The sequence below is a fragment of the Lampris incognitus genome, chromosome 4 (genome assembly GCF_029633865.1).
Source record: "Lampris incognitus isolate fLamInc1 chromosome 4, fLamInc1.hap2, whole genome shotgun sequence".
Lineage (NCBI taxonomy): Eukaryota > Metazoa > Chordata > Actinopteri > Lampriformes > Lampridae > Lampris > Lampris incognitus.
In genome coordinates this window covers 24966580-24985310 of record NC_079214.1, presented here as the reverse complement: position 1 = coordinate 24985310, position 18731 = coordinate 24966580, and the positions used below count along the sequence as shown (strand labels likewise).

The 18731-nt window shown below is 42.1% G+C and overlaps 1 protein-coding gene and 1 pseudogene across 1 annotated transcript in view; both read left to right on the top strand.

Annotated features, from left to right (window-relative positions):
* LOC130111386 (E3 SUMO-protein ligase PIAS1-like) overlaps positions 1-9123 on the top strand; it is a 69690-nt gene extending 60567 nt beyond the window's left edge. The window contains exons 5-15 of the mRNA XM_056278562.1: positions 160-294; positions 2315-2420; positions 3928-4001; positions 4332-4492; positions 5273-5409; positions 5718-5734; positions 5856-6055; positions 7274-7413; positions 7669-7709; positions 8743-9025; positions 9080-9123. Coding sequence (XP_056134537.1) covers positions 160-294; positions 2315-2420; positions 3928-4001; positions 4332-4492; positions 5273-5409; positions 5718-5734; positions 5856-6055; positions 7274-7413; positions 7669-7709; positions 8743-9025; positions 9080-9123 — 1338 coding nt within the window. The remainder of the gene's footprint in view (positions 1-159; positions 295-2314; positions 2421-3927; positions 4002-4331; positions 4493-5272; positions 5410-5717; positions 5735-5855; positions 6056-7273; positions 7414-7668; positions 7710-8742; positions 9026-9079) is intronic.
* A 2865-nt stretch (positions 9124-11988) lies between these two features.
* Positions 11989-14273, top strand: LOC130112000 (chemerin-like receptor 1; annotated as a pseudogene).
* Positions 14274-18731: the final 4458 nt, after the last annotated feature.

The window sequence follows — 18731 nt, the reverse complement described above, 5'->3', positions numbered from 1 at the left end:
GATGAACATTGCAACTTTTCCGTTCGCTACATTTCTCCCACCTCTTACTTAAAAAATCCGTACTTTGAAGATATTACTGGCTTATCATCACACCTGTTCAAGGCAACCAGAACTTTGACAGTGCTCTGTGGTTCTCTCTCTCTCTCTCCTCCTGTGCAGGGTTATCTTCCTCCAACCAAAAATGGCGTGGAGCCCAAGCGCCCCAGCCGGCCCATCAACATTACCTCACTGGTCAGATTGTCCACCACAGTCCCAAATACCATTGTGGTGTCGTGGACCGCTGAGATCGGAAGGGTAAGCACCAAAACTTGCTACAAGTCATTCCAGTGTGAAAATTACCTAAGCTTACAAAACACATGTGGCGGGGCTCTGGTGTTGGCAGAAATCTATCTTACCTGCTAGTTTGAAAGGGTGTGTGTACATGTGCATACATCCTTGTATGAGTTTCTGTGCCTGTTTGTTTCTCTTCCTCCATAATGCACAGCTATGTGTGTTTTGCCCTAAAGGGGCTTCCACAGAAAAATGCACAAACTAACAAATGCACCATACCTGCAAAGTGCAGGAGCAGATTCAGCACCTAGCTCGGGGGCTTGGGCCCAAAGTTCAACCTATTTTTTTAGTATTGTGACATGTCTACTGCACAACCAACAAAAACTAGAAAAATGCTTTTCCACAGAAAGCGCATGTGAATGTTGAGCTGCTGAAAGAAATCGCGAAAGCATTGCTGAAAATGGATAAATAGGATAAGTCAGAAAGTCACTAGCCTACCTGAAATACCTGGAAACTGAAATGTGAAATGGCTGAATATTTTAAAAGTTTTAAAGGTATAAAAAACTGAAAAATTTGCCATAATGTGCTAAATACATAAATAGTTTGATTGTTGAATGGTTTCTGTACTTTAAAGTATGAAAAAGTGGAAGTGGTGCCACTAATAAAGAACTGCAAAGCAATAGTCACACTAATTAGGCTGGCAGTTGAATTTCAAATGGATATGTGATGTCACAATAGGACTGAACATTCTAACAGGCAAAGTGTATGGCAGAATTGCTAAACTTTAGAGCTGAATTGTTCAAAAACTATAAAATATTTTTAAAATCTGAATAGGATTCTGAAAGAGCGGAATGTCCTGAACTGTTTAAGCTTTAAATTGGGTTTCTAGCTCAAAAAATGAAGGAGGAGATACATTTCAAAGGTGATGAGGGTTTCAACCTTTCCCCATAGACTTCCATTGTTTTGAAAAAGTAGAAAAAGCTTTATATGTCTAAAAGTATAAAAGATTTAAAAAAAAAAACGAAATGTGAGCCTTAATGGGCTTAAAGAGATGAACATTTTGATACCTGAATGGTTTCAGTGGCTAAAAGTATGAAGGAGTAAAAGAGGTGGAAAGGTTGCAAAAGTCCCCCATTGACTCCCATTCAAAAAATGGCTGAAAAAAGTTGAATATTTCAATAAGTTCAAAAGATATGAAAAATCTGAAAGGGGAGCACTAACATCCTTAATGAGTTGAACATTTTGATAGTTGAATGGTTTCAGTAGCTAAAAGTATGAAGGAGCTACAAAGTGTCAAAAAATGGGCGGAAGAAAAATGAATAAATAAAGAACTGCAAAGCAATAGTGTGAATGCCCAGCATTCACACTAAATAGGAAGAGACGTAAAGGAACATCTAATTTGTTTGGGCTACCATTTCCCTGAATGCACTGTAAAAACATAAAATTATACCTGGACATTGGGAGGAAAGCAGTTACCTTGAATCATATTTCCATTTAAGTAGACACACCAGGTATGTTTAAAAGTGCAGATAAGTCAACTGTGATAAATGGATGTTAGTTTAACTTTCTTCTGCAATGTGATCATAAGTTATGTTTCTTTCAAAATCAAAATCCGATTAATGTTCTAAAATTAAAAACATTTCATGTAACGATTGATTTTGTAAACCAACACGAGATTCGAATCTTCCTTATTTGGTCTTTAAAAATCCTGCCTATTTTGCGTGTTTTTCCAATGATGATCAAAGCACATCTTGCACCACAGCAAACACAGTGCAAACTGTGTTGTGTGTGAAAGCCTCATTAGGCAGCAGCGTGTGCAGTTAGTTAAGAGCCCATCCTTCCACCAGAGAACTCTGGCTCAAACGTCGTTCGGCGTTTTCCCTACTTAGAGCGAAACGTTGAATCCCTATCCTCCCTTAGATGCACTTTAACCCTCCTCACTCACAGTGGAGAAGGGCAAGCAGTTAAAGAATTTCCCTTTGAGGATCATTAAAGTACCATATTATTGCAACTTTGTGTTTGTGTCATGTGTGTGTATCCCCAGAGCTACTCCATGGCAGTGTACCTGGTGAAGCAGCAGTCGTCCACAGTGCTGTTGCAGAGACTACGGTCCAAAGGCATCAGGAACCCAGACCACTCCAGAGCTCTCAGTAAGGACAATAAATTCCTTTTCGAGTGCTCAGCATGCCATGATATATTATTACTTGCTGTCATGTATCTGTGACCCTTGTCAAGTAAGTTCCTATCAGTTCTTTGCTAGATAATTTGTGAGTTTACAATATGCTACACACTACATACACATCTGCAGTTGCTGCTACGTTTTACCGCCGTAATTGTCTGGCAGATAAGGTGTTAACAATCTTGGTAAAGAGAACATTGTGTTAAGAGTAATTAGCTAATGCCTGTAAGAGTAGGCTAATCCAGTCACATGCAGTGTGACGCAACTCTTGAAAACAAAACCAACTTCCCACCTGGCCCTTGGTCTGAAACAAAAAGATTTTTTTGGTCAAGAATTGAGTCTGAGAAGCAGAGTACACATGCCGAGAGGGGTTCTGGTTTTTGTTCCTCAAACAGCAAGTTGAGTGTTTTAGGCATATAAATTGAACGTGTTTCTGATAGGGCATCTTACTGGAGCATCTGTCAGTGATTGTGGAAATACTCACCTCACGTGTTTCCAACCATTAATTTTATTAAAATGTGGGTACGTTTGCTGTGCCACAGCTGATGAATCATAGGTTAGATTCTGTCTCTCTAAAGCCAGGAACACACTAGAAGACTTTTAAAGTCATAATGGAAGACTCATAAAAGACTCGGCATCACACATTTAACAACTGACTTTTGCAGGTTACATTCATAGACAAGCATACTGGTTACCACTGCAGTCACACTTGCTGATGCTCGGACTTGTCCGGATTCCAGTCATACAGAATCAAACATGTTTGATATAATTGTAACAGTTCCAGTTGGTCGACGATGAGTGATGTAAATCTTAAAACCCTGCATATGACATGATAACACGTGCTGACTGTCCGTGGTGACCTCCCCCATTTTGAACAGCCCAATGCAGACTCTCCGTTATCTTGAATATCAGTTGTCATGGCCAAATCGGGGTTATAATCAGCTTTTATATCATGTAGTGTGTTCCTGGCTTAAAATATGAACCCCAAATGAATAGTCCCTAACTAAGTGACAGTTTAGAATAAACCAAAAACATACTGCATTGTTTGTAGCTGTAAGTAATGATTAAGCTTCTATTTTATGACCTTGCTCACAACTGTGGAGTTTTCTCTTTTTTCTGGGACTGACCTTTGCCTAAGTCCTTATTTCAGTCAAATCCAGTCCCCAGACTTTTATAGTTCAAATCTCTCTCTCTCTCTCTCTCTCTCTCTCTCTCTCTCTCTCTCTCTCTCTCTCTCTCTCTCTCTCTCTCTCTCTCTCTCTCTCTCTCTCTCTCTCTCTCTCTCTCTCTCTCTCTCCCCTTTCCCCCCATCCTTTTGCTCTTGGTGTAATTAGATTCATTCACTATTTTCATTGCAATTCCTGCTCATGTGTTTTCAGCTGTTGTTGCTTTTCAAAACTGGAAGAGAATCCACTGGTATCCACAGTGTATCTGTGTTTGTTTGTGTGTGTGCATTTATGTTTCTCTCTCACCTGCAGTCAAAGAGAAGCTAACAGCAGATCCAGACAGTGAAATAGCCACGACCAGCCTACGAGTGTCGCTACTTTGTCCGGTAAACAAGCTCTATGCTCCCTAATGCTTCTGGTTTCTTTTCTTCTTTTTTTTACAACACTATGTAGAAACACATTCATGTCAAAACTTATCTGACTGTTTTCTCTGTGTGTGTTCTGACATCTCATACTTTTTGACTTCATATATGTCTTTCTGTCCTCTAAACCCGTATCACTTGCTTTTTTTTGTGTTTGGCGTTTGGCATGTGCATACCGTGTCTGCATCCCATTTACCCTCAATTCCTGCTGTGTGTGCGTGTGTGTATGTTTACATGTGGGTGTACGTGTGTCCTCCCTGTGTCCTGGCTGTGGGTGTTGTGCATGCTGCACAGCTTGGGAAGATGCGGCTGATGATCCCGTGCCGAGCGTTGACATGCTCCCACCTGCAGTGCTTCGACGCCACACTCTACATCCAAATGAATGAGAAGAAGCCCACCTGGGTGTGTCCTGTTTGTGACAAGAAGGCCCCCTATGAGCATCTGATCATCGATGGGTAGGATCCACAACCCCTCTCTTGCCATCATACATAAGACACAGATGGGGTATACCTTGGATTCCCAAAAAAAAAAAACAGTCTCTGGTGTTAACATCATCTGTTCCTTTAACTTTTGCTAATTTAGTGAGCTAGGACTATTAATATTGGCTAACTGCACTTTACTCTGCAGTTCAAAAGTTATGTGTTGTGAAAAGAGAGAGAAAATGAGAGGACAGTCTCGTGAGCTGTTGGGCTAATATTACACAAAATAATATGCACATGGGAGCCGAATTGTAAATTAATAGGCTGCTTGATTAAACTTGCTGTGCACTGTAGCATTTGGGTACATGCTTTTAAAGGTTTGTGTGACTAATGGAAACAACACATCTTTTACTATTTCATTCCAGTTTCTTTTAGTTCTCAAGAGTTAATACTGATGTTTCTCTTTCCCCAGTCATAATAATAATCATAATAATCATATCCTCAATCATAGTGCTACTAAAATGCAGAGCTTCATGTAAACGCTCACACAATAAGTTCACTTTCTGCTCACACATCGTGTTTACATTTCATCATTTGCACCCTTTCTACCTTACTGAGGTCTTTAAGGTGCAGTTGTTTTAAACTTCAACAATGTTGTCAGCACACAGCAATGACTCACTCCAAAGTGTATTGTCTGTCAAAATGCACAGTGCCGATAAAGTTGATCTCTGCCCCAGAAAGACCTTTTGCTGCCTGTCTCTGTTTGCCTCCGTACATTTGTGACGGGTCTCCGTGTGCATGTGTCTTGTTGCCCAGGCTTTTCATGGAGATCCTGAACAGCTGCATGGACTGCGATGAGATCCAGTTCAAGGAAGATGGCAGCTGGGCCCCCATGAGGTCCAAGAAGGAAGTACAAGAAGTCTCCTCTGCATCCTACAACAACGGAGTGGATGGTGAGACAGCAAGCATGCATATAGTATTTTTGGAGTTGTTTGGTGGTAGCGGTGGAGGGGTGACAAGGGATAGATAGCGACAGGACGATTGCTCTGTTCACTCACTTCCCCTCCCATTTTTGTTGACGTTGTTCATAATTTAGTGAAGCTTAAATCGTCCTGTTACACTGTATACTGCCTGTCTCCATAGTAACAAACACAACTCTGCAATTAATGTCGCAGAAATGCCACTATCTTATCTGTGTGCATGTGTGTGTATGCTCACATCATGCACTTGCACTCAACATAGTCATGCATTTGCACTGCAGTCTGCGTCTCATCGGTTGTCTTTTTCACAGTTGTGCTGTCAAACATACATACACCCAAAAACACTCAAACACAAACAATTTCCCCTGTCCCCCTGCCAACCCTTAGGTTTGTGTCGGACGTCGGCAGGCACAGAGCAGCGGAGCTCTTCGTCCTCCAGCCACAGTGGCAGTAACGGCAGCAGTAAGAAAGTGGAGGTGATCGACTTGACGCTAGACAGCTCCTCAGATGACGAGGGACAGGATACCCCCCCTCCCCCACCGCCACCACCACTACCGCCTCCACCCAAAAGGTCCTGCCCCTCCCTGTCACCCACCTCCCCGCCTGTCATCAACAAGGGGTGAGTCAGATAAGCCTGCTTGTCAAGTTACCTCTGTGCATTGTTTACCTTCCTCCACATGGATGGCTTAGTTACAGAGGTCACCAGCATGCTACTTGGGTGGGGAATAACAGTATATGAGTTTTGTTCATGACTACAAAAAAAAAGGAATTTTACATGAATAGTAGAGTACAGTCGAGTCCTGAAAGAGCTCATCAGTAACATTTTGATTGCATCTGAAGTCTAAGATGGCCTCTTAAGCCTTATAATACATATTAACCAAATAGAATAAATTAAAGAGGGATACATTCAGCTTTTCAAAAATTTGACTTTAAACAACTCAAGCTTCAATCTATTTATTTATTTTACGATGGCCATTTTTTTCCCTTCAGGGTCACTTTTACTGTTCAGTCAAAGGTTTGTGTTTTCAAAAAGGTGTGGAGACATGAGAGGTTGCTCTTTTGAGTTGTTGTGTTGATATGACATGAAATTGTGGGGGGGGGTCAGATTTTAAACTATGGGGTACATGATGAAACCTGCTGTGTGCTGCATCGTTTTTGCACATCCCTTGATAAATCATCAGTTAATGCTGGGCACAAATTTATTAAACATCTAACTTCTAGAGTTTAAAAACAAAAACAAAATGCAGGTATTTAACCCATGACATAACTGAAAATGACCTCGTGCTAAGCCTGGGAATGGGTAAGTCTGTCAGTCTCTCCGCTTGCATATAAGTGAAGGTCTTTATTAGCGTGCTCTCTGTATGAGATTTGCTTCATTTGAAATGACCTCTGCTATGTGAGAGAGAGATAAAGCCAGACTGATTATTAAAGTGGATCTCAATCTGCTTGATTCATCTTTCACACCTCTCTCATATATTCCTTACGTCTCAGTTTCACTGTATATGCTAAAAAAAATCTGCTGAAGAGAGGAGAAAAGCTTTTAGTTTTTTTTGTTCTTTGCTCATTGTCATATTCTCTTTTAAAAAAAAATCCTCCTCGCTTTTTTACTCTCTTCTGCCTTCTCTCTGTTGTTAATCTCTCTTTCTTTGGCAAAAACCTAGATGACATAATAGTGTTAAGGTAATGATTTTTAGAGCCTCTTACATAAAATGGCCTTTCACATTAATCATCAGCCTACCTGTCCCTTTTTTTTCTCCTTGTGGTGTTGCAAGTCGCTTTCAAAACCCCAATAATTAAATGTTTACAAATTAAAAACCATCTTTCCCAAATTCTTCAGAGTACTGAACCTGCACCATCAGCCATCGCCTGTGAGTCGGACTCCCAGCATGCCAGCTGTGGAAACCAGCTATATCCCTCCTGTCCCACCCCTTATCCAGGACTATAGACCCTACTACCACACCCCTAATGACCTGTCAGGTATTTCCAGCAGGTGTACACACACACACACACACACACACACACACACACACACACACACACACACACACACACACACACACACACACACACACAACACAACACAAAGCGAACACAGGTTCATAGGCAGGCATGCATCACAAAAAACCCTAAACATTTATCAAAATCAGTAGAAGTGAAGCTGATTGACATAATAAATGCTGTGCTTATAGTGATTTTTGTTTATGACAAACGGTGATTCTGTTCTTTTTCCAGATTTGAATTTTTTCTCCTTTCTTCAAAGTGACAATCATCAGGTGGGTTTCACACTGCCCTCTCATTATGTGGAAATGCTTGGTGATCACCGACTTAGAGCCTTGGCAATGCCATCAAATCCTCCCAAGAAAATAATGTCTATGGTTAGCCCACCTTAGAAATGATTCCTTGGAAAAGGAAAGGAGTGCTTTACCGTGGTCCAGAGTAGGATGATTAATAGGCTGTTATCGGGAAATTCTGTGAAACTGCTACTCAGACTTTTAAATTCACAAAACAAAACCTGTGCAGTTTGTCTCTTTTCTTGTTACTAGATTAAACTTCCTTTCTGCATGGTATGATTTGGACATGTGATGCACTTCTTCATAGCAATATCTTAAGATGTGGACATGCTTACATCCCCTCTCCAAGATACTGTCTCAAGGATTTCATAGACCTCTATAAGTATATCCTCTTTTAGTAAAATATCAGCTCTCCAATCGATTCTGTGCATAACTGTAGTCCACTGACTTCCGGTTTCTACTGCAGCGGTCATACCGGTTTCCTGTTTGTTGGCATGTGCTATTGACAATGGCATATTTTTCGAGATGCCTGCAAAGATTTACCATGGATAAATGTCAATGACATGCACAGAATTGTCGACAAAATTTCACCTGCACCTATCGGCAAACGGGTGAAAAGTTTCAAGTTGTACATATCAAGTTACGTCCACAATTCCGTCCGTCCGTCCGCTCATCCTCATAAATGTGGACGTAACTTGATATGTACAACTTTTCACCCGTTTGCTGGTAGGTGCAGGTGAAAGTTTGTTGACAGTTTTGTGCATGTCATTGACATTTATCCATGGTAAATCTTGCAGGCATCGCGACAAATATGCCATTGTCAATAGCACACACCAGCAAACAGGAAACTGGTATGACCGCTGCAGTAGAAACCGGAAGTCAGTGGGTTACGGTTATGCGCAGAGCCGATTCCCAATCTTTACAAGTTGTCAAGTTGGAAGCTAGCCAGTCAGCTTTCTGGAAGTGAGTTGACACCTGATGGTATAAAAACTCGTTTGTTTCACTGACCATCTAGCATTACAACATGGTGATGGCAGCAGCGGCAGCTGCCTCCGCCTCAGATGACCACGAGCTGCTTCTCAACCGCTTCCTGCCCTATGGCACCACCTCCTCCTCCTCCCAGCTCTTCCTGGACCAATCAGGAGCCTCCTCGGCTACTTCCCTGGCCACAGCAACCAATGGGAGCAGCAACTCTGGGAGTAGCAGCAGCCTGGTGTCCTCCAGCAGCCTCCGAGACACTCACTCCTCGACACATTCATCTTCACACTCTGGCACACACTCGTCCCACACACACCCTGGTGTGGTGGCCGACCGGAGCAGCACTGAAGCGGCGGCGGCGGCAGCAGCAGCAGCTGCTATCTATGGCGGGATACCAGATGTGATATCGTTGGACTGACTGGCCAGTAGGTTGGTTAAGGACTTTCCATTGGGTCCTGCTGCAATCCAGAGACTAGACGGGAACAATTGATTCGACTGCAGAATGCGGTTGCATTGTACTAGACTGACCCAGTGACTATCTTGTTGACTGCAGGGTAAATTTGCAATCCAGAGACTAGACTGGCCCAAGTTGTCAAACTCAGAACATGGGTGAGTTTGCAAGTAGTAGGACAAGATTGCCTCCAGAAGAGCACTAAGTATTGACTTTGGGTAGCACAAGCCTGGAAATTCCTTTGACTAGACTGACTTGAAAACAGTATATAGTTATTTTTAAGAGGTCAGTTTCTGACATTGTTTTTGGTAGATTGATTTTAGAGATGTGACCTGTCCAAGATATAAGGCTTTATCTATGAAGTTGTGTTCCTAAGGCTGAACCCACATCACTGCTATAGTGGTACCAACGTGGCAAAGACGCTACTCTACCTGAGCAAAAATACAAAGGAAAAAGGCTTCTTTTTTTTTTTAAGAAGTTGAGGAGTGGCGCTATGTACAGAGAACAAAATATATTTTCCTCTTTTACTTTTGTATTTTAATTCGAGACATATTTCAGTCTAGTGAGTTGCTTCTATTGCTATTTTTAAGTGGACTGAGATACCCTCCACACTCACACACATACATACACGCACGCACGCACGCACGCATGCGCACACACATACACACACACACACACACACACACCCCTCAACATACACCTACATTTCCGCAAAAAACAACTTCATTTTTTCCCCTTATGCCTGTATGCTGTTTGAATTTCCCATTGCATTGCTCCTCCAATATAAAATGCATTTTAATGCTTCTTTCTCTATTTTTGGTTATAAATTCAGGATGTAGTATTTTCTGATGGCAAGAACTTTTCAGAGCTTGACAGTACTGTTTATTCATGTACTAATAATTTTATTATGCTTTTAATTTATGCATGATATTTAAACAGTTGTGTAAGCATTCCCTTAAGTCTTCAGGTTGATGCTACGGGAAATGTGTAGATGGATGTTGGCCATCTCTAGATTTGATTTTTTTCCTCCATTTTTTTGATTCCTGACTCCCTCAAAAACATTTCTGCTGTCTTGGATCATTTACCGATTACTAGACTTTTTTTCCTTTTTGATCTTCACATCGTACATTGAGCCGTTTGTAGGTTTGAGGTGGACGATTCTTTTTTCTTTTTTTTTTACACAATGCCAAAAATGACACTTGGTGATACATGTTAGAACTATAACAATATTCTGAGTGCAGTTGAACAGTTGCATATGTCTGGCACAGTGTTTTCAGTCACGTTTCTATTTCTTTCAGTTTTAGTCGGTAGTTATTCAGACACTTGAAATGTGTCTTTTTTTTCTTTCTTCTTTTTTTTTTTTTGTTTTTGTTTTTTGGAAGTATCAACTGCTGTCTTCTATCTTTTTCCTGACTGTTAAATGTAACTGACAGTCTTGATGAGGGTGTAGCTTGTTCTGGTGTGTTGCTGGGCTCTTTTAGAGACAGGTTTTCCCATGAGAGTTGCTACAGCTGCACTGGGTGCGGCCATGTTAAAATGGCGGCTGATTGTTTGCATGCTTCTCAGCATGTCTGAAACAGATAAACAGGTGGGATTTCAAAGCTAAGATGAACTGATTCACAATTTTGTGACTCCCTTACCTGGACTATTGAGCATGCATAAAGTGGTTGAAAAGAGAGATAATCGGTATCAATGCATCTTCCAGCTTTAGTGATTTTGGTCTGCCTCTAGCTTAGGCTAGCAAATAAGGTACCTAAGAAACTTCACCAGTCAGTGGCCCTTCGTCTCGCGTGTCAGAATTTAAGGTTGTTTATCATCATTTGTCATGGTCATTCACCTGTATGAAGAATGGAGAACACAGGGTTTACTCATGCTGAATGTACTGTGGATTTAAAGAAGTCAGATCCGTCGTCCACTAGAATGACTATGGCTCTATACATTTCAAATGCTAAACAGATCTATATTGAAGGTGTTCCCTGTGAATCCAGTGGGGTCTGGTCACAGTAGATGTCCAGTGAAATGAGTGACATTAACCCAGTGTTTTAATGTCCCCATCACTTCCCATCCTCCTGCCAACTGTCCACGGTACTTCTCCAGAGTCTCTCTGATCAGTCCCCGCCAAGGTATTCCACTTTCAGAAGTTCAAGGCGGGCAGCTCGCTGCAAAGCCTAATTACTCTCCATATTGAGATAATCAGTTGTGACAGCCTCCCCAGTCATCCTGTCATCCTTTCATCCACTATCAGTCCAAGAGCAAATAACTGCAAAACTTTGTCATTGCTCAAAAAATGACTCCTGACTTTCATTTAACGTGCTGCCACCTCTTTCCCTCCCTCCTTCCCTCTCTCTCTCTCTCTCTCTCTGTCTCGCCCCCTATTCCTCCTTCATGGTTACATACCACTTTATCCCTTGTTCTCACCATGGGCACACATCCCAGCTTTTACAGCATCAGCAACATAAAACATGTCATAACCATTGATTATTTGTGTATTTCCTGTTTTGTGCAGTATTTTATTTATTTTGTTTGATTTCAGTTGGCGCATGTGTGAGTCAGTGATTCTGGAGCTGTGACACGTCATGCTAATTTGTTTTTATTTATGTTTCGGCCCACTGCGTTTCACAATTCAACATTTCCAACATATGTCATTGAAACACGCTTGTACCGTTTCTTGGGAGATACAGTCATGGGACTTGATCCTTTTGATCCCATTACAGTGTCAGTTTGAATTTTAACCAGTATATGCTTACTTGACAAGGTGGTCACAATTAATAAGTACTTCTTGATCACAATTTTATTTATTAGAACTGCTTTTCTCATCTGAAATAAGTCACAATGCTGCGCAGCAGATCAGTTATGCACCCGCGTGTGACGGTCACAATAGAAATGGGAGAGCAGACCACGTTGAATGTGTCTCTGTTGAAGTGTTCTTCAACAGAGTGGGATCTCAATGGCACGGCCTTACCTTCAAACCCTCAACCCCCAACCACTTTCACCTCAACCTGTTTCGACCTCATAATGCTCACATCACTCCCTTGTGATTCAATGTTGATACGTTTTCCAAGGAGGAATCAGCCCTTTCTCACACATCTTACTGGGTTTTCTTTATTCCACTCCATCTTGCCAGCAGTCGGCTTTTTGTCACTGATCCGATCAGCAGACGAGCAAATTTACTCTCTGTCTCCCTGTGTTGAAATGAACTGGTATGTTTAGATGATGACTGTAACATCAAGTAGTGAGATGGCAGATAAGCACAGAGATGTAGTCAAGTTGACCCTCTGACCTTATGGTATCTATCTCCACAAACACCTACACATACACACAGGTGTGTGTATGTATACATGCATATTTAGAGAGCATTTTGTAGTAGCATATCTCTTTGAGTTGTCTTAGACACCAGAACAAAGCCAATGTCTGTACAAGGCAAAATAAATGGAGTTATGCCATTGCTATCAGTAGTTACACCCCCAACAGTGTGTTCAGAACCTCCACGGACAATTCTCGACAAAAGCAACTCAATGCGGTAGATGCCAGTGTCATGATGTCTTGGTCTAGATAAAGGGAATTGTCAACCGTGTGTATATTGTGTCTGTATGGAAAACTGAAAATTGTCTGAACGTGGGAGATTGTTGATGTCTGTTTGTATGCTCTTTTTGTGTGTCCCTTCAGAAGGAGAGAAGAAATTAATTTATATATTTTCTAGAAATGAAAGCTGTACTATACAAAGGACCTTTGGCCATGAAAGTCCCATTTTACTGAAATAATCTCAAAGTCGGACGTCTGCACTCACTGCCTTAAAGTCACAGGTTCTGTTTTCATAGTTCCAACCCAAGAAAATCTAAAGGCTTTTCAAGGTAGGCAAGGATAAAGACAATGTACAGTAGACCATTGTCAGTTTGTATAAATATACTAAGTGAAAAAAAATATTTATTACCTGCATTGAAGAAATTGTTTACTTATTGAATGTTACCTGTTTATGTAGAAAAGTTTAGATGTAATAAAATGCATTCGCTTATTTCCGTGTCTCTTCCTTCTCTACACAAGTATGCCTGCTATTATTTTTCCTCACTTGATTCTCCAGCGTTGAGAATCGTGCGCCAGTAACAGCGCACACTTCTCAGGAGTGACCAGTAGGGGGCCACAGAGAGTCATTCTAGAAAAATAATCATCATGCACGACGCATCAATTTCACACGCTGCCGTGAGCCAATGCACTCGTTGCATAAATAGTCCTTTAAGGTTTAAAGTGCACAGTCTTTACTCAGAATGCAGGGAATTGTACTCTTAATGAAAGAAGCATTGCATGACGCTCCGGCAGTAACGGATTACGCAAACTCTAATTGCAGCAGCTATTTATGTCAAGCGGCGCTGACACCAATCCACAAGCTGTGGGAGCCATATCGTAGTCGGAGCTGAGAAATAAATACATATACACACCCCGTGCTAACGCACCTCGGAAGAGGAGAGGAAAGGGCTGTGCTTTGAGACTCAGTGCCAAAGCGCCACCTTTCAAACACATGCACCTGCACCTAGTTAACACAGTTGGAATAAGCCACACTTGGATATCTCGAGGCTATAAGAAGGTAGCCTACTACGCTGTATAGCAGCAGCATACTGAACGGGTCCTTCGCAGACCAGGACCGCCTCAGTAACCTGGAGGACGTCGATGTGACAGCTGACGGAAGCCTGGTGCTGACATTCCTCATTTGCTCGGTGGGGTGCGCCGTGGGTTTAGTGGGCAACTTGCTGGTATTCGTCTTTATCAGAGGCAAACGAAAAAGGGGGAAAACTATGGTCAGCTTTTTTTTTTGTGCTCGGCTTGGCCGTGACCGACTTCGCAGTGTGTGTTGACTCTGCCTTTCTGGGCAGAGCACGCTGCGCTGGACTTCAGCTGGCCGTTTGGAAACGCCATGTGCAAAACAAGCCTCTCAGTTACAGCGATGAAGTAGGGTTGGTTTTTTCCAACCTTGTCCAACGTGACGGGAGAAAAGCTGCGTCTGTTGAGGATCCCCGGCGGACAGTACCCGGTTAGCCGTTTATCACATCCAGAAAACCATCGTTGATTTTGTGTTAGCTATGTCTGTCGGCTCTTGGTGCGTTTCATACGAAATCGGACACTGACAAGGCGCAACCTGAAACGGAAGTGACCAAATCTGTCACTGCCGTTGTTCTCCCCCCCCCCCCCCCCCCACTTCCTCTGCTGGGCGCCAAATCATGTCATCACCCTGTGGAGTGGTTTGGTGGAACTGAACGTTGCTAACTGGGACATATCCAAAGGAACTGAATCAAGTTCATATATACATCTTCACGGATATATACCAAGTCCAGTTGCACTTGATTCAACTCCTTTGGATAACCACGACCTGGATGAATGAGAACATTCACAGACTAACTGGGACATAGCAGTCCACACTTGGGTTTTTCCGGTGACAGTTTGCCTTGCGCACACCAACAGTTGCCTAAACCCGGTTATTTATTGTTGAGAGAGAGTTTAGAAAGAAACCAAAGGGCTTATTTCACCAGGGGTAATAGTTTTAATCAGTCAAAGCTTCATTTATTTATGTCAGTATATAGCCACAATGCTCCAGAGGCGCATATGGATACGATCTGCCAAAGCGCACAGGTCCTGTGAATGGAAAACAACTTGAATGAAGTGAATTGGATAGGTCCATTAGTAAAAGTGCTCCCACTTATCTTCTTTTCTTCTTTTTTTTGTAAGGTAAACTTGCCTATACAGAAACATTCAAAGTTATTCTGAGCTTTAGGACTTCGTTTCGGTTTAATATAATTCATCATTTTTGCGTTGAAAAAAATATCGATGCATTACATTGTAAATCACCATTGTGTGTCATGCATTGTTGTCGACCAAATGAGATATCCACCCGTGTGGAACACGACATTCAACAAAGCATGCATAGGTGTGGACGTATGTAAATAACTAAACATGTCTAAAAGGAAAGTTGTTGTGTCCAACACAGCTCATAGAGTCTTAAGGTATTTTCCCATAGGTCTTTTAATAAACAACCACTATTCATCTGCTTTGCAATTCCTTCTGTGACTGTGACGTGACTTATGAGGGTGGCATGGCTCAGGAGTTAGAGCAGGTCGTTTAATAATCGGAAAGTCGCTGGTTCGATCCCTGGCTCCTGCGGAGAACGTGTCGAAGTTTCCTTACCCAAGACACTGAACCCCTAACTGCTCCTGATGAGCAGGTTGGCACCTTGCATGGCAGCTTCCGCCATCGATGTTAAGTGTGTCAATGGGTAAATGTGAGGCATACACTGTAAAGCACATCTAGTGGTCGGTAGACTAGAAAAGCGCTATATATAAATGCAGTCCATTTATTTGTTGCTGTGCACTAACGTGTCAAAACGTTTTTTCCTGTTAAATCATAATTTCCATCCATAGCTAGGCGCCATCCTGTTGATGTATCTCTAACATCACCACACCCGGCGCCTAGTGGTGTTATATGACAGGTCTGATGGCAGTTCTGCAAATCGCTTGTAGGATAGTTGTAGGTTATAGTCGCCTGACTACACAGTGCTGCTTTGTAGGTTTTAAAAATGTGACGCGGCTGGGAAGCCGGATGCGGGTATATGTCCCGGTTACTGCACTAGCGCCTCCTTTGGTCTAGTTTGACACTAGAGACTTATCATTCAGCAGGTTTAAATCTAGTGCGGATATGGAGTCAGCTAGTTTAATTAAACCAGGGAATTTGTCACAGTGTAGATTATCAGCACAGTTCATCAACACAAGAATTCCAGTAGAACTTGCCTCTAGGTATTCCTTTAGTCCTTCTTCAGAAAGGTCTTCTGATATGTTTATTGTTACATGTTTTGGTCACTGAGTCCATCTAACAATAGCAACGGAAGCATAGTTTTAGTCTTCCCGCCGCATAGATGACTTTTAATTAATTGAGTCAATCCAAGAGGAAGTGCACATATTAAACTTTGGCTGGAATTAAACTTTCTAAATAGAATTGGAAAGTAATGAACCGCCACAAACTGGTCATAGGATAAAACATTACCAAAATCATCAAAGAGGTTTTAAATGTGATTAATATGTCTGCGATGCCATTTTGGAAAAAAAAATAGTGTAAACTACTAATAAGACACATTAGCCCCTAGTTAACGGGTCTGACTCTTTAGCCGAGCAGTTAGTGACGTCGCCTTGTGGTGCAGTACAATCCGTATCGAATCCCGCACCGGGCAAGAAAATAACCGGTTACAATAGCAATGATTTATTCCTAATGGTAATATCACTGTTGTTCCAAAAAAGTGATTCATGTGAAAAATTGTGCATGGAGGCCAATTTCCAAAATAAAAGGGCTTGCTGATGGAATTTAGATGAACGAACAGGTAACCTATTTGGCAGATAATTGCATTTTAGAAGGAACGAACGGCCCCCAATTCTATTTAAAATTGTGTTTGGGATTAAATACCAAATTGATATGTGATTTGAAAGACACCTTTTCAGCCAGTTTCTTCTGAAGGTATTGTAAGGTGCATGGATAAGTAGACATAGATATGTCGACCGTTTTGTCGAGCGTTTAGTGATGTCTCCCGCGATGCGGGAAATACGGGTTCGCGTCCCGGCTGCGGCGGCTCCTGTGGTTGCCCCCCGAATTCGCTACATTACCCCTCTCCTTCGGGAAGATTCAACATATCAGCTCCCTCTGGGCGCACACGCTGCCGATGTCCTCCCCATCCCACTGCGGCGTCCCGAGCTGCCCCCCTGAATTCGCTACATCGGTGTCAAAAGTGGGATGCTCGCGGAAGCGATTCCCGAAGGAGGGGGGTAATGTAACGTGGATAAGTAGACACGTTAGCCCTTTGCTGACGGGTCGGACCATTTAGTCGAGCGGTTAGTGTCATTAAATTCCAGAAATTCAATACCACCCTCCTCTCTAGAATTAGAAAGTACATATATTTTTTACGTCAATGTGAATTGTTTTTCCATGCAAAATCTAAAAAGGTTTCATTTATTTATTTAACTGTAGAGTCTCGAATAAATAGCGACCAAGATGGGTAGACCAAGCGGGCTGACCTTCTGCCTTAGAGAGGAGCACCCTCCCAATAATACAGAGATCCCTCTGAAGCCATAGGTTAAAAATACTTCTGACCTTTTTTATTGGACTAGTGAAATTTTGGTGTTGCCTATCTACCAGGGGTTTGGTAACATGTATCCCAAGACACTTGACAGATTCCTTAATGGGAACACCCCCGATTACAGAATCAGAACGTCAATGTAAGGACAAAATTTCACACTTTGGTAAATTTAGCTTTAAACCTGAGGCATTTGAGAATTGATCGGGTAAGTTAATGACATGGGGTAACTGACTTCTGTCTTTTAGAAATTATGTCGTGTCATCTGCCAACTGAGAAATCCTAATTTCTTTATCAAAAATAGATTCCTTCACTGTCACTTGTTTAGGGTTGCCAACCGTTACTTAAAATAAGGAATCGTTCCTTATTATATACACTACCGTTCAAAAGTTTGAGATCACCCAAACAATTTTGTGTTTTCCATGAAAAGTCACACTTATTCACCACCATATGTTGTGAAATGAATAGAAAATAGAGTCAAGACATTGACAAGGTTAGAAATAATGATTTGTATTTGAAATAAGATTTTTTTTACATCAAACTTTGCTTTCGTCAAAGAATCCTCCATTTGCAGCAATTACAGCATTGCAGACCTTTGGCATTCTAGCTGTTAATTTGTTGAGGTAATCTGGAGAAATTGCACCCCACGCTTCCAGAAGCAGCTCCCACAAGTTGGATTGGTTGGATGGGCACTTCTTGCGTACCATACGGTCAAGCTGCTCCCACAACAGCTCAATGGGGTTCAGATCTGGTGACTGCGCTGGCCACTCCATTACCGATAGAATACCAGCTGCCTGCTTCTGCTCTAAATAGTTCTTGCACAATTTGGAGGTGTGTTTAGGGTCATTGTCCTGTTGTAGGATGAAATTGGCTCCAATCAAGCGCTGTCCACTGGGTATGGCATGGCGTTGCAAAATGGAGTGATAGCCTTCCTTATTCAGAATCCCTTTTACCCTGTACAAATCTCCCACCTTACCAGCACCAAGCAACCCCAGACCATCACATTACCTCCACCATGCTTAACAGATGGCGTCAGGCATTCTTCCAGCATCTTTTCATTTGTTCTGCGTCTCACAAACGTTCTTCTTTGTGATCCAAACACCTCAAACTTGGATTCATCCGTCCACAACACTTTTTTCCAGTCTTCCTCTGTCCAATGTCTGTGTTCTTTTGCCCATCTTAATCTTTTTCTTTTATTGGTCAGTCTCAGATATGGCTTTTTCTTTGCCACTCTGCCCTGAAGCCCAGAATCCCGCAGCCGCCTCTTCACTGTAGATGTTGACACTGGTGTTTTGCGGGTACTATTTAATGAAGATGCCAGTTGGGGACCTGTGAGGCGTCTGTTTCTCAAACTAGAGACTCTAATGTACTTATCTTCTTGCTCAGTTGTGCAACGCGGCCTCCCACTTCTTTTTCTACTCTGGTTAGAGCCTGTTTGTGCTGTCCTCTGAAGGGAGTAGTACACACCGGTGTA